Source organism: Monopterus albus, unplaced genomic scaffold (assembly GCF_001952655.1).
Source record: "Monopterus albus unplaced genomic scaffold, M_albus_1.0 scaffold28.1, whole genome shotgun sequence".
NCBI lineage: Eukaryota > Metazoa > Chordata > Actinopteri > Synbranchiformes > Synbranchidae > Monopterus > Monopterus albus.
Window position 1 is genome coordinate 2,587,815 of NW_018127908.1, and position 15,475 is coordinate 2,603,289.

Consider the following 15,475-nt stretch of genomic DNA (forward strand, 5'->3'; position numbering starts at 1 on the left):
CTTGTACTACGACCCTTTTATGTGGTGTCTTGCATGTAACTTGAATTTGAGATTGATCTTTGAATTGATGCTTCACTGCTGGAGTTGGAAGCACTGCAGTACTCAGTGGATATGAGGTTGTAGGAGAATTCTAAGGCAGCTGTATTGTAGCCAGATTGCAGTCTGATTGTTTATATACAATAACTGAATATAAATGTACTATAAATACTTCATCGCTTGTATCAGTCTAGTAGGCTGATATTATTCTTGGTCGAGACATGAGAATTCTTGAATATAGCAAGGTTAACAGGTCAAAAATATTTCAAGCCTTCCTACTCTAGCTGCCATTTAATATTTATCTGTCTTCCAACTTAGTGTAAGGTACTTACTGCAAATAAGTGACCGATCACTACAGCAAAGCCAATGGCCAAGCCACACGAGCCCCGTAGCTCTGTACGTTTGGGATCACAGGTGGCAAAGACAGTGAAGACCAGTTCAAATGTGATAAGGAGCTCCACAAGAAAAGCGTGTCCTACTGAGATGTCGGCATGGACCTTGGAAAGAGAAGATTTTCCTTATAAGTGGTGGGAAACCCTATCATACACACAAACACAAATGAATATGGTCAGATTGTTACCATGGTCACACCGAGGGTCCCTCTAACAGGAGTAGGTGTGACTAGACAGAGAATCCCAGCTCCACTAACAGCTCCCAGGCACTGAGCCACCACATAGAATAATGCCTTTGCTAGGCTTAACTTTCCAGTTACAACCATTGCTGCGGTGACAGCCGGGTTAATGTGTCCACCACTGATGTGGCCAAAACACTGCACCATTGTGGCAATACTCAGGCCAAAGCACATTGAGATAAGGATTACATCAGCTGGGGGAGGCTTCTCCCCCTCTCCTGCAGGCCAGTTGATTGTGGAGCCCAGACTGAGAAGGACAAAGATGAGAGTGGCCAAGTATTCTCCAGATACGGCCCTCCAGAACTCCTTGGTCCAGATTCCTCTGCATGCCACCATTATGCTTTGACAGTTACACCAGGACAGGCACCTCCTGGCAAAAAGAATAATGACCAAAATGAATAGCCTACTTATGTATTCCTAGTGTGTATATGTGGCTGAAAATGTACTGAATCCTATCAGGGTGGCTGCCTCTGGGCACAACATTTGTAACTCCACTAGGGTTTTAAGCCAGTGACTTTCAATGACAAAATACCATACCATAAAGAGAATTCTTTAAACACTGTGCTTAGGGACTAATAATTACACCTAAAGTTTAATTGCTGTCATTCACTGAACTTTAACCTGAATGAAGAAAGAAATGTGCTTTTTTGGCTATTAATGGAAAGGAGAGCACCATTTATATTAATTAAAACATCTGTAAATGTTATGCATTTAAAAAAAAATGGAATTGAATATGATTACATTTTGTTCAGCATACCTCCAAGGCAACAGCAACGCAGTAATAATTTGTCATTTTTTTCTCATACAAAACTTACCTAAAGTGATAACAAGCTCTCCCTCTCTCTGCCCTCATTGTGGGTGATGTGTTTTCTGTCGTTAGTCCCACTGAGTATTCAAACAGTATCGACCATCTCTCCCTTCAACACATCTAAAAATCTGAAATGGCAGTGACTTGCAGTACTTACTGAACAGCAGCAGGCTGTGTGATTGCAGTAGCGGAGCAGAGAACAGTTTTGTCTGTCGAACATGATCCACACATTGTGCCCCGGGATTGCATCCAGCAGCTTTATTAGGTGACTAACCCTGGCATCACCTCACGGAAATTAAACAGTGTAATCAAAGGAGGGAGGAGTCATGAGATTTGCTTGCTGTGCGCACAAACTGCAACCATAGAGTGGCTCATTCAGTCTCAGCATCTTGGTTATATCTTTGAAAACATGCTGGAGTAAGCACAATGTTTACAAAGCTACTGGTATTTGGAAGACTGCAGAAACTATACGTTAAATAACAATTTTATAACTTAAATGTCAAAGTTTTATGTACTTTACCTGAGTGCTTCCATTTTAGGGTACTTTTACTTACGTTCTCCCAAAGCAACAAGAAGGTCAAAGAGCAAAGTGAAGGTAATTTGTAGATAACATGAAGCCCAGCGTATTTATTATTAAAATCAAAAAGAAAAAAATACACATATTTTATCAACATATCTAAGTAGACTAATGTTGTAATAATAATTAATTGAATTTCAACATGCAAAGGTGTTGCAAGGATATCACACTGCAAACACCTGCACATCAGAGTAATATGATGCGTCACACGATACCCAAAGTTAGCGAGCTATTTTAATCACATAAAGAAGATATTTTGCATCCTCAGCTTAGATGTAAGAACATATCGGTGTAGAAGTGAAGGATATACTGTCGTCACTAGTCACACTCTTCAGTAATGCCAACTTGTATCCCCTTGCATGTCCAGTGAAAAACAAGAGCAGAGTTTTGATAGCAGGAGGATCTCTGTTTTTACTTCCCTACAAAATAAATCCAGAATAATTTTCATTTACTGTAAAAGGCAACATAAAGTTTTGTGCAATTTTGCAATATGTTTCACACTAATCAGAAAATGTTCTCTGCAATTTTCCCCCCAGTTTTCTTTTTCCAGTTAAGGAAAACAAAAACATCCTGGATAAAATAGCAAATAGTAGAACCTCGCATTAACCAGACAACTAGATACAATCTGAACCATGTGCATAATTTGGTAATTATTCATGCAGTACAGTTTTATTTACAATGGTAAATATAGCCACTAGGCCTACTCATTTTACACTGAAATTTAAATCTGCTCGCTATACAAACCTGAATATTAATGAGCTACATAAATCATTATAAAACTGTTATTCAGTATCATGCGAAGTTCTTTTCCTGGATCCTGTTTCAATAGTTCCTCCAGGCAGCTCACACACATCAGAGAAGTCCCTTTTTATTAATTAAAAGCCTGCCTTAATTCTTCAAATTTGCATTTGTTTAAATTACAGTTGAGTCAATTAATGTCTGCTGATACTGTATGAGTTTGGTTTGATTAGAGAGCTGTCCTCCAGATTAGTGGAAGTGAAGTAATTTGTTAAAAGGGTATTCTTAATGTGCACTGATAAGTGGCACCACTCACCTTTTTTTTTTTTTGAAGAGTAAATTTGGGAACTTCACAAAAACGATTTCAAAATGTCTTTTTAAAAACATTGGCAGTAATGGGAAAACTGGCAAGGCTGCTGCTGAATAGCACCTTTTGAATTATGCTTTACAACACAATAAAACAGAGAGCAACATCAATCTGTCGCTATCCAGCTACATCAGTGCGCTTGTGTTTTTCTCATAAAAAATGCACAGACCATTGAGAATAAATGAAACTTTACTATGACAAATGTTCAAGTAACACAGTGGCAAGACGCATCCAGATTGTCAGTGGTACTTTTTTTTTTCAATCAGTCCCAGGTATAACCCAGGGGATTTACCAAAGGCAGCAACAGCTCACTGTCTCTGGCAACAAAGATGTTTTCCTTGTTGAGTAATACTGCTGTGCTCTATTAGACACAAGCTACCGCCTTTGTCAGTGCTGCACAATGCCAAGTTTTTTATATGCCACAGTGAAGAGAATCTCAACACTGTTATATAATTTGTAAGCTTGACAGTCATTCAAATCAGTGGCCTCTTCTTGAAAGACTTGTTAAAGGGTTGAATCTTACTTTTTTATTGCTGTACCAACTGGAGGTCACTTTAAAATTTCATTGTATGTTACAATGACAGTAAAGGATTATCTTATATTATCTTATCTTAAGTAAATGAAGCAAATGGGAACAATCTGCTTCTGAAAGCTCACTTGACTTTTGCTACAGAAGGAGAAACATACCACTAACTGCGCGATCTGATAATAATATAACCCATGCATGAGGGTGGCGCTGATAGAGTGTATCCAACATGCATGCAACCAGAATGGTTTTTCAGAAATCATTTCTCTCCTACAAGGCAGAATAGAAAACCAGTGGTAAAACACTAATAAGTGCCTGGCATCTGCTGTCTTCTTCTTCTCTTTTTCTATCCAGTTCACCGCCTTTTCTTTTACCTCCACTGGAATATGTTAAACCTATCCGCCAGCAGAAAAGCATAACAAATGTCCATATCTTGACACTAATCACTTAAAACATGACAGCTAATGTGTAAATGAGAAAGGATGAGGACAGCTCTTCAGTGTCACTTGGCCCAGTTTAATGACAAACAAAGTTGGACAGATAAAATCTGACAGCAGACCTGATACTTCACTCATTCTGCCAATCTAAATAAATGACTAATAGCAAAAGGCCAATATATGAAGTTTTGTACATATTCCCAACAAAACATAAAGCACATGCATTTTAAACTGCTGTAAGCAGTGCCATTCCTTCTGCTGTTTGCATTTACAATAAAAATCAATCTGAGCAAAACCACAGGGCGGCCTACCTGCCTGTCATCCTAACTTTCTACCTGTGTGCACTCTGCCCTTACACCACAAGCCAAGAGAAGGCCGGGCAGGCAGACGTGTAACCCCTCTGTTTTATAGCTAAAGCTAGTGAGCTATGGCAGAGAAAGTATCCACAGTGGCTTTCTGTCACAACCGAAAGGTGTATTTGAGAAAGTTACAACTAAAAAGAAGTTGGATGCTGCAAGAAGTAAAACCAGAATTAACACTGGTGTGGCTTTTAAACAATAGTCACAACTGAGAGAACAAAAGGGGCTGAAAAGTGACGCTATGGTAGCTGTGTTTCTGCTAGACAGACAATGATCAGTTGTGTTTTGTTATTTTTCTGAAATCTGTAAGTGATAGTCAGGCAGCGCACGTTGCAGTGTGCTTTGTGTTTTGGAGGGGTGACTTTGGAGAGAAGTCAGAACAAAGGGGTGGGATTTCTCTGCTTGGCTGCTTCCAAAATCGAACTTCCTCTTGCAGATTTTTCCAGGAACACCAACTGTACCTTTAAATATCACCATGGCAAACAGGTTCTCTTTTTATCACACTCACACACACACACTTTCACACTGAGTTGCATATATTACAAAATGTGACAAACATGCACAGTGGTACTGTGAGTTTATGTTTCCCTGTCAGACAAATGTTCACTGCAGAGTTATTTAAACTGAAGGATGTACTGTCTACTTCAGTATGTTGTCTCTTCCAATCCACTTGTGAACTGAGAATGTCATTTGGCCTCTGCTCTTCCTGGAAAAAAATCAGACATGCTGCTGTTGTCTCAGTTTGTGATCTATGGGCCAGTAAGCACAGATCATAAATATCTTGCTTTCACAGCAACTAAGCTGTGGAGTGATTTTGTCAAGTCTTTCTCTATTTTGATTTCAGCAGGGGACAAGCACATTAGAGGAGAACAAATTATTCTGTGGTGTACTAGTGTGAGTAAACACTCATACTGTTGTTCTTCACTGGAGCTGTACACAGAGATACAAAAACCAAGGTCTGAACTTTCGACATGTTTTTCTTTTCTATAGTTCTTCATGAAAATGTGCTGTAAATCAATAAATGCCTATGGGATAGCCAAATGCTTTATTTACATGATCGGTTTGCTGGTGTGTCAAACAGGGTCAGAGGTTAAGAACTAATAGTCAGTGAGACTGCTGACTAATTAAAATGCTTTCTGTTTGTTAGACCATGTCAGCACACAGATCAAGCTCTGAGTGAACACAGCTACGCAGTCTAAGCCTTTTTTGCAAGGCAGCCTCAAGGCCATCCACATTTTGGGGTCCATGTTAAATACAGAGAAAATAAAAGAGCACTTTGTAGCTTTTGTGTGGGGATTTAAATTATTAATTAATAATGGTTGGATGGGTGTTCACATCAAGTAAAAAATTTGAAAAGTGCAAGGTAGGGCTTTTAGCATGCTGTGTATGCCTGCCCTGTCTTTAGATTAGGGTGGGTTTTCACCCATCTCAAGTAAACAGCACTGCTGGCTTTCAACCCATGTTCATCATCAGGTTCACAATTCGTAAGCTTCATAGTTAAACTTTTGGGTACTACTTGACAGCCTGTAAAAAAAAAAAACCAACCAAACAAAAAAATGTTATTTGTATTCCATTATGTCAGAGACATGCTGTTGCATTTGTCACATGTACAGTGGGTAGAATTAGATATCATAAAACGACACCTAAAAAGCTGGTGATCATAGCTTCAAACTTGGACAAATAAATGATTTAGATAAAACGTCTGAATGTTGTTACTGGTGTTGGGTTGCTGTACTTGTCAAGCAATGTTAAAGGAAAACAGCAGTGCGCACAAGCTCCTAAAACACTTGTGTATGCGTCATTTTGACACATGTAGACAGAATGAACACAGTCTTTCTCATTACCAAGCCTTCATAGAGACAAGCTGTCAAGTTGAAACCCACAGGAGCCAACAGCAGATGCTGCAAACCATCAGCCTCAACTCCCAAAGTGAAGGAAATAGGATGCCTGCTAGCATCAGCATTAGAGGGAAAAGAAAATATTTACAGGGAAAGCATTCAAACTGAATTTTTGATGATAAACCAACTCTTCTACAAGGTGTTAGTCCGTTGGGTTCAGTTTCGGTTTACAGTCTGCTGTCAGTGCTGCCAGTGGAGAGATCTAACTACCTCACTAATATGGCTGAACTCAGCAGAACATATCTGGATGTCTCAATAGCACAGCCATCAGTTTGCATAGCCACTATTCATAATAATACTAAACTTACTGTAAAATTTTAAGTGTGAGAACAAAATCCACCAAGACTCCAACAGAGATCTCATTTGTTGACCGGTGAAATCAATGTGTAATTATTATGAGCTATAGCACTTGCTCACTGTGAATATTGACAGAGCTGTCATAACGCTCTTGTTTAGACCAAGGTCAGCCAGTGAATCACGTTCCCAAGTACTGTGTTGATATAAAAACAAGAGTTGTGTGGTCCGATCAATCTAATGATCATTCAAGGGCATGAATCACATGAAAATCAATATCTGTAATGTCAAACATATTCACAATACATGCATTCATAACACATTTCATAGGTAACTTAATATTTTATTCTACAGAGCAAATTGCTCTTATCAGAATGCAAGTTGCCATAAAAACTTTAGAAATTTCCATTGTGCAAAACATCTTTAAGACGTCAAAGCAAAGAAGGCGTCACTTATATCAGAAATTGTGTAAACTTCCTCCATTCCTCTTCAAGTCACAAAGGCTCTTAATTGACCAAAGTCAGCGTAAGGAGGAAAACGCCAAACACCCTTTTGTATCATTTATTCTCTGCCCCATCCCACTGGGATGGTCACTGGAGTAAAATGAACCGATTTAACAAAACATTAATTGGTTGTTTCAAAGCAGAATCACAAATCCCAGGCACTGCAGAGCATCACCTCATCATGCAGTCAGTTGATTTTGATTCTGTCTTCTTCTGTCAAGTAGTCCCAAGAGAAAGAAAAATAAAATGGGGAAAGCATAAGCACTTGTTACATAGAAAAGGGATGAGTCAAACTAATTGCAAAGATGCAAATCAGCAGTAGAATAATAAATATGACCATTGGCAATGTGTTCTCAGTGATATAGGCTTTTGACTCCAATTGTTTGCAATAAAGGTGCTTCTCCTTTTTGCATTCTACCATAAAAATCTCCCATATAAGACAAGAGTAACACATTTTTACAAAAAAAAAGTCTTTAACTTCCTCTTCCCACCAAATAAATGACATTTTCATTTACTACATATAGTGTTAATAAACACAACCCTTTGTTAATGTGCTTTCAATAATAAATTAGCCTCTGGTGAAGAGGCTATAAATGTTGCTTTTTAGCCTCGGTGTCAAGCGTGCCCTCTTTATTGCACTCTGTTCACATATTCTCCCTTAAATGTACACTTACACACATGATCCTGGAAACATTTTATTCCTCTTAATTTTCCAAAAATAGACTGCTGCTGGAGTTGGGCCTACAGAAAGAAATACATCACCTGTTCATCTCATCTGTTGTTAGAATGAAGAGCCACCTGGTGGCCTAAAAGAGTAGCAAGACTGATGCAGGTTAGAGGCCGTGCACGAGCTACCCCAAGGGGCAACCCACGCCCCTGACCCCAGACAATATGAAAAGCTTAAAATTAAGGATATCTCAACCACTACTACCCCCCACTTTTATCTATTCATAGGTGTGCTCATCTTTATATAAGGGCAAAACTAAATCTTTGGAGTACTCCTTTAAAACAAAGTGAAGCTAGACATGCATTTAACACTCTATTTATAGTGTCCAAACACCATAACTTCAGTGTTAAACTTACACAGATACAGTTAGACTGGCTATCAGTCTAAAACCATACTAGAATATATGTCTCACCTTATTTTTCATTTCAACTATCACATTTAGTGCATAAAACCACACACACACAGGCTACAGTACAGTATGTACAAAGTGTATATATTCTCATTACATAATAACCTTAAAATAAACAGCATTTTAGGTGCCATGAATTACAAATTCAGGGCTTCTGTGCACATGCATTGTTTATAGTATAGATTTAACCCCCATTTCTATAACAATACAGGCCCTGCATCAAATCTAGTGTAATATTGCTAGGGCTTATTATACAATAATATTACTATTGTACTAGTTTGTTTTATTAGATTGCAGATTGTATTGTATTATTGTTTGCCTCAATGATAATGTTTCAGTAACTGTCAAATGTAGGAAACATCCATCAGTGACAGGAAGAATGCTTTAATATTTAATCATGACAGAGAAAAGCATGATACATAAGACATCCATTAGCTATAGCAGCTTGTTCTTGAGGCACCCAGTCACACCTAGAGGTTATTTAGACTCACCCGTTAACTGAGGAAACAATGATGCAGGTACAATGTATTGCCTCAGGATGGTGCCAGTGTGCTTTGAAACACAGAGAACCTATGGATTTCACACAAGCCCACAGCTTTACAGTATTTTCTAAGTGACAGTCCTACTGGCATTATATAATATCAATTTAATAGTGGCTGTATGAGCTTCCTGACAGATAACTTACTTCTTATTTTTATTCCTGTATTACATAATAGGGTGATGGCTTAGTAAAAAAAAAAAAAACAACAACAACTTTACTTCAGAGGCATTGCAGTGGTGTCCAAATCAAAGCTGCTATTATTTTAGATGGCCACCGTCTCCACAGAAATAAATATATAAAACCTTGGCTTAAGAAATCACAACAGTCTTAGTATAGTTCAATAAACAAGCTTGTCTTTGATCCAGTTGTACATTCAACTCCAAGCTCTGCATGGTAATGTTCAAAAGCATCCCAATATTAATCTTACAAGCGGATGGTTTGGGGCATTGTTAGGTAGCTAACTGGAATCCATTCAAATTTAATAAAGCAACTTTTCCCTTCACCACCAAGATGCTGCAGCCAAGGCCACCACTCAGTCCAAATAATGATAGAACCAGGGCGAAGAAGCACCATCGCACAATATGATGTATAACAGTAATAGTTTAACATGTTTTGGAAATATGCTCATTCATGTTCTTGCAAAGAAATTAACATATCAATACTACTTTGTAATGTAAATACTGTATAAGGCATTAGCCAGTGGCTTGGTAGCTTATCTTAGCACAAAGAACTAGTCTGCCTCTGTCCCCAAATTCACCTACAGCAACATATTGCAACGTCATGGGGGGTAGTGTTCCAAACTATTTTTGGCCAGGTGCATTAACTTCCTACTGTCTTGTCTTTGTCTGAAGTGACAGCACCTGGCAAACAAGGCTAGCACCTAATGTCTCATAACACTGCAATGTGTTGTTTTAACACTTGGGTTTTGTACAGATTAAGCAAACAAATTACCATGTGTTGATTAGTGAGCTTTAGTGGTGTTGCTAGGTGGGTTTTGTTCCCTTTGGACAGAGCCAGGCTATCTGCTTTCCTGTTTGTGGTCTTAACTAAACTAAGCCAACTGACTTCTAAAAAATGTCAGTTTTTATAAAAAATAAGTTGTTGGCTTGACACTAGTAGAGCTCTCCAAGCCTTTTAATCACAACTTAATCAGCTGTATAATCCCGTGGCATTGCACGTGACCTGAGATAGACCTCAATAGCCCCTAGTCACGGGGCATACTACCACTGCAACTTCACAAATTAAAATTTCTTTTGTTCAGCCATGTAGCAGTAGTTCATATATTCAGATGCCTCTTTTCTCCTTTATGCCTGAGTTCAAACTACATAATTGGTAGCCCACAGTGAGTGTTTTGGAAAGCAGGAATAGTAGGGGATATTTCCCTATGGTGACATATAGCTGATGCATAACAAAATGACATTTTCTTCCCCACGTGGTTCAACTACCAAGTATAAAGCACAGAAAAGAACTTTTTCTTTGCTGAGACAGCTCTCACTGCATACAGTAGATATACACTTCAGTCTCCTCCAGCACAGACATGCATATAATGCACTCTAGGCTACTCAGTGTGGGTGTATTTATGGTCAAAAGTGAACACCAAAATATCCATCAGACACCAACATAAACACATGCATTTCTGCCAGTGTTATTTTTCAGCACATTTCAAAAACTCTCCAGTATCAGCCTCCCCAACAAACTTTACAAGCTATTGATATGTTCTTAGGGTTATTTGTGCACACAGTAGGCAATGCAGCATGTGCTTGCATACTGCTGAGAAATGGGGAGGTTGTATTGTGAAATGGTAAAAGTGGTGGGTTTTTTTGGAAGAAGGTTGAAGGTAGTTGTGTTTAAAGCAAGAGAGACTGAGAAATTGTTCCCTTGTGTAAGTGGTTGTGACAGCTTCTCACCCAGGAGAGCACTTGTACTGAGCACACACTAGAGGCCAGCAGGGCCACCTGTCACACAGATCTGTGACTAAAGAACTCTATTAGAGAACAAGCACCCAGGGGTAACATGCACATACAAAGACACACATGCACGCACGCGCACACACAAAATCAGTATGCATATTATAATACGTAGAGTGATTAGGTAAGAAGAATATGAGCATGTGGAAGGATAAGACATTTCTATTCAATATTAATGCTCATTTTAATGATCTCATTCTGTAGACTGCATCTTTGTTGTCACTACAGTCTGTGCTATCGTTGCTCAAAGGAGCACATTTCCAATTTACATGATTTACAGTATACAAAGGTTGTGAATGCCGATAAAACAAAATTTTCTTCCTAATAGATGACGTGGTGCATGACCATGTTTCACTCTGTCCGGACTCCACTCAGCATATGACAGTTATCAAGATGGATATGCACTAAACTGTGTATAGTGAATGCACCGAGTATTTGAAAAGATAAGTGGGGGCTCAGTGTTGAAATACAAATGATCTATATTTCAAACAGCCATTAAACAGGGGTAAAAGGCGCACTGCGGGCACGATTCAGTCATTGTACTCACATACATAAAACTTTTCCTTTCCATTTTATTGTTTAAAATAATTACCTGTCAAACATGGTTTATGCATAAAATAGGTCATTTAATGTGCAGAGAAACCCTTCTGGAATAAAAGAGCCAGAGGAATTTTCCACACTGTCACTCTGTTGTGGTCAAAAAAAAAAATCATATTTGACACTGCCGCATCCTCTGGAAAACTACGACAAGTTAGACTGTCAGGGCTCCTTTGCTTGGTCTTTTCCTTGAAGCCTTTTGTCATTTTTAAACTTTTTGCTTTCCCCCTGCCAGAGAAAGTAGTATCGATGTCAGATTTTTAAATGGCTTCTGGAATAATATCCATGAAATCGAGGATGATCGTTGCTGTCTCCCAAACCACTACCTTCCCATTACCTCCCTACTCCAGCCTCTTGTGTGATGCTGGCTGGCTATTCTAAGGAGAGAAATTCATTGGAAAAGGTGGAACTGTGGACCATATCCCATTAGTGAGTCTGCCTAAGGTCTTTCCCTGTAAAAGTAAACCCTTCTCTTCATGCATCATGGGCACAAGCTACTGTACTCAAATTTATGGACCAAAAACCTGCTTCTCAGGCAAAACTAGTAAAGGAATGATGAGCATACAGATCACAGCTTCCATTACTTTTAAAATTTCTGCAATATACATTATGTAACACCCCCTTTTGTGTGATTAATGTATGTGATATGTGCCGTTCGCACCTGTCAGTGAGCGAACGAGAAAGAGGCGGGCCCAGGTAGCCGACTTCGGTGCAAGCAGTGATTTATTATGTACAGTGATGATGAGAGTAACAATACACAGAGGGAAATAGTGCGTAGTCCTGTCGATGAGTAGTAGCCAGGTGTTTGACCAACAGCAGGAGGTGAGGAGATGGAGAGCTGGGCCAAGCTGCGTAGGTGGGGTCACTCCTGGGCTGGTCGACGGTGATGGTGGCTACTGAAGGTAGAGACAGAGAGATGAACAAAACAGTAGCTGGCTAGGGGATAAATACATACAAAACAACAAAAGAGCATGGAGAAAAAATGGCCTAGAGATTAGAACGAACTGGCAAGTGACTGAGGAGTAAAATAGTGAGCAACCTAATCAAGTGCAGCTGGTGATGAGGGAGTGAGGAACAGGTGAACGTGATAAGAGTAATGGGCCAAGAGACAGTAGGAAAGGTGAGGGAGGCCAGAGCAGCCGAGTAAACCTGACAGTATGTGGCCTGGACACTTTCAGAGAACAGTCATTTGCAATGAAAGTCAGTGGTTGAAAATGTACTGTAGACATGTTGATGTGTGTATTGGGGGTGTGTGTGTGAAGGGCGATATGGCTCTGACTTTGGCTTTGACTGGCTTGGCTGTTAGCCCCTGGCTTCATGAGTCTTCCCACATGGCAACACTCTCAGTTCTATAGATAGTACAAGGAATAGTGTCAAAACAAATGAGGGTCATTGTGCACAGTGATCTGATAAACCAGTTTTCCCCTTTATCCTTTAATATGACAAGAAAATAAAATTAAGCATAGGTCACACAATGATGGGTAGTTGTGTAATAGTAGTAGATGGATAATTAAAGTATGACAATTTTACTTTTAGGCTTATTCATGTAAACAAAGAACCAAAGTGTCAGTATTGGCTGTTGTTTTCTGTTTAAATAAAAATATAGAGCAGTTGCTCACATGAGCTGCGCCAAAGTGAAATAGCTTACATCTAAGAGGAAACCTTTGTTATGAAATGCTCATACATACTGTATGCCTGTAATAGATTCTCACAGTTAAATATCAAAGATGTACATATTTGCATACATGCACATGAAATACTCTGGCTAGCTTCACTGCTGTCATGTAGTCACTTTACATGAGGTGAAAAAAGTAAATAGGCTATGCCAAACTGAAACTGTTAAAATAATATGTTAAGCTTTGGTTGAGAAGTATTCTCCTATACAAATTCAGAGAACAATTTCCACTGTGGCAGCTGGACATGTGTTCACTGTCTTGGGCTTCAGTAGTTCATTATGTCTTCCTCTGTTATGATGGATTGCTGTTAAATGGTGGAACATTATTGTACGTGACTGTGGGGAAAAAAACTCTTTCCTTTGTGTATACAGTTCCAATACCAATTTATTTGTGTCTTTTTCAAAATTTGCAGGCCATAGTTGTTCATCTATAAAATTTTTGATGTAATTTTAAATAGTTAAGCCTGGAATTTGTGGAAATGCTTTTATGGCAATGCCAGAGAGAGGTGGAGTATGTTAAGATGAGGTTTTTCTCTTCTTCTGTATGGCTGAAGCAGTATATAGTAGCTAAACTCGCTCTTTTCTGAAGTAATTTGTTGAGAGGTAGCAGAGTGAGGGAAGAGGCGAAAAGGAGCATGAGTGAAACAAGTAGACATGTTGCCATGGCACATAATGGTTAGTGCAGGGATCCTGTTTCTTCAGGAAAACAATACCAGAGAGCTGCAGCACATTCAGTGCCATGTCCTTCTGTTGGGTTGTGCACACAGATGCTGTTTATTCAGGTTAGCTAAGTGTCCTCTTCTTAAGTCAGTTTCCCGCTAGCTGGAACTGAATGCTGTTGAAAGGTTGTGAAAAATGTATCCACGCTAGACTCCTGGGTCCAATGCTGAGCTGCAAAGCTGATTGAAGAAAAAGCAATATAATTATTTTCATTAGATGAATAATCCTCTTTCCCCTTTAAGGTATCTTCTGCCTTTAAAACTTTACATCTAAAGAAGAGCTTCTCTCACCTTGTATTCTCACCTGTCCAGTTTTTCACCGGACACATTGTTCTATATGATATTATAATTGTAGCAAAAAATAACTACCTCTATTCACAAGTAAGTAGGATAGAGTGTCCTTGAGCAAAATGCACTTGTGAAAGAAAAGTGTTGCATTACTCTCTAGGGAGTAGTGGTGACTAAGGATTCAGTTCATGATTGTGAATGTAATGGGAAATGTCAATATTATAATAAGAAAGTTCCATCTCATTTTTCTTGACCTTTTGTTCGAATATTCCCTGTGAGTGTGTACTTCATAGCAAAATCAATATGTTCATCATGGTGTTTTTTGTTCTTCATGCACAGTAGTGGCCAGAGGCTACAGGTTGTGCTTAGCATATTATGTATCACAAGTCAGTCATTTGTGTACATCTGCAATGACCAAATGAACTTGTACAATTATATGGTATATAAAAACTGAGGTGTTCTCTGGACTGGAACGTGAATCAATAGGACTTGCAAATGTTCAGCAACAATAACACAACCACTTAAACCAAACATACATAAGCTAAACGCACACAGAGTGAATTGTTTTTGGGTTCTGTAACTCCTTGTTTGGCTGTTACGGAACCAGTGGGGCAGAATCTGACACCGAACAAAATATTAGTTAATTTAATGTTGCAATTATTTGTAAACCAGAATACATTTGCTTAGCCTATATGTGTGGTTTTACTTATTGCTGTTGTCAATGTCAAACTGCTAAAGATTTGAAAACACACCCTTGAACTGACTGATAGTATTGCTGCATCCCACTGCTATTTTCCAGCAGTTTGAGCTTGTGCTGACTGGACCAAAAGCAGCGCTACAACTGCAGGTCAAAACAAAGTATAACTCAAGCATACGCTTACATTTGAGTTCTGAAGCCAATTCTCCAGTGTAAAGATTAAAGATCTGTTCCTAATGAGAAAGATGTGCTGCTGCAATCATGAATCAAAGTGTTAATGTCACAGGCAATAGTATTGCTTACTGTACAAAAACTGCTTATGAGGATACAATGCAAGGATAGTCTCTGTGAGCTGAGCGATGAAAAGAACACCATAAAATCCATATTAATATTAAAAGAAACCAAAGGCACTGCAGAGAATATAAAAAGACAGTAAATCAAATGGCTTGGAAGCATAAGGACAAGTAATAACCTCCTTAAGACAGCACTTAGCACCATAAATGTCCAGTGTTCTCCATTTTCAGTATTTTAAGCTGTACAAAGATATTAGTCAATCAAAAACCAAGGTATGCTGTTTCTTGTTTATCCTTACATCATATTTCTCTTTCCATTTGTTTGGTTAATGTCTACTCTGCACTACTTTGATATGGAAAAGATCTGAGTTGAGTGTGTTTTAAGACA

The 15,475-nt window shown here is 38.8% G+C and overlaps 1 protein-coding gene across 3 annotated transcripts in view; it reads right to left on the reverse strand.

The window, feature by feature from the left end:
* aqp4 (aquaporin 4) overlaps positions 1 to 1,708 on the reverse strand; it is a 3,678-nt gene extending 1,970 nt beyond the window's left edge. The window contains exons 1-3 of one of the 3 annotated variants that reach the window (XM_020595828.1): positions 1,633 to 1,708; positions 857 to 1,037; positions 369 to 533 (exon numbers count right to left, since the gene is read on the reverse strand). In XM_020595828.1, coding sequence (XP_020451484.1) covers positions 369 to 533; positions 857 to 1,037; positions 1,633 to 1,706 — 420 coding nt within the window. In that variant the 5' untranslated portion in view covers positions 1,707 to 1,708. Of the gene's footprint in view, positions 1 to 368; positions 534 to 616; positions 1,038 to 1,482; positions 1,534 to 1,632 lie in introns of those variants that run through there. The other 2 variants (XM_020595825.1, XM_020595827.1) reach the window with 2 other exon arrangements.
* Between the last annotated feature and the right edge of the window lie 13,767 nt (positions 1,709 to 15,475).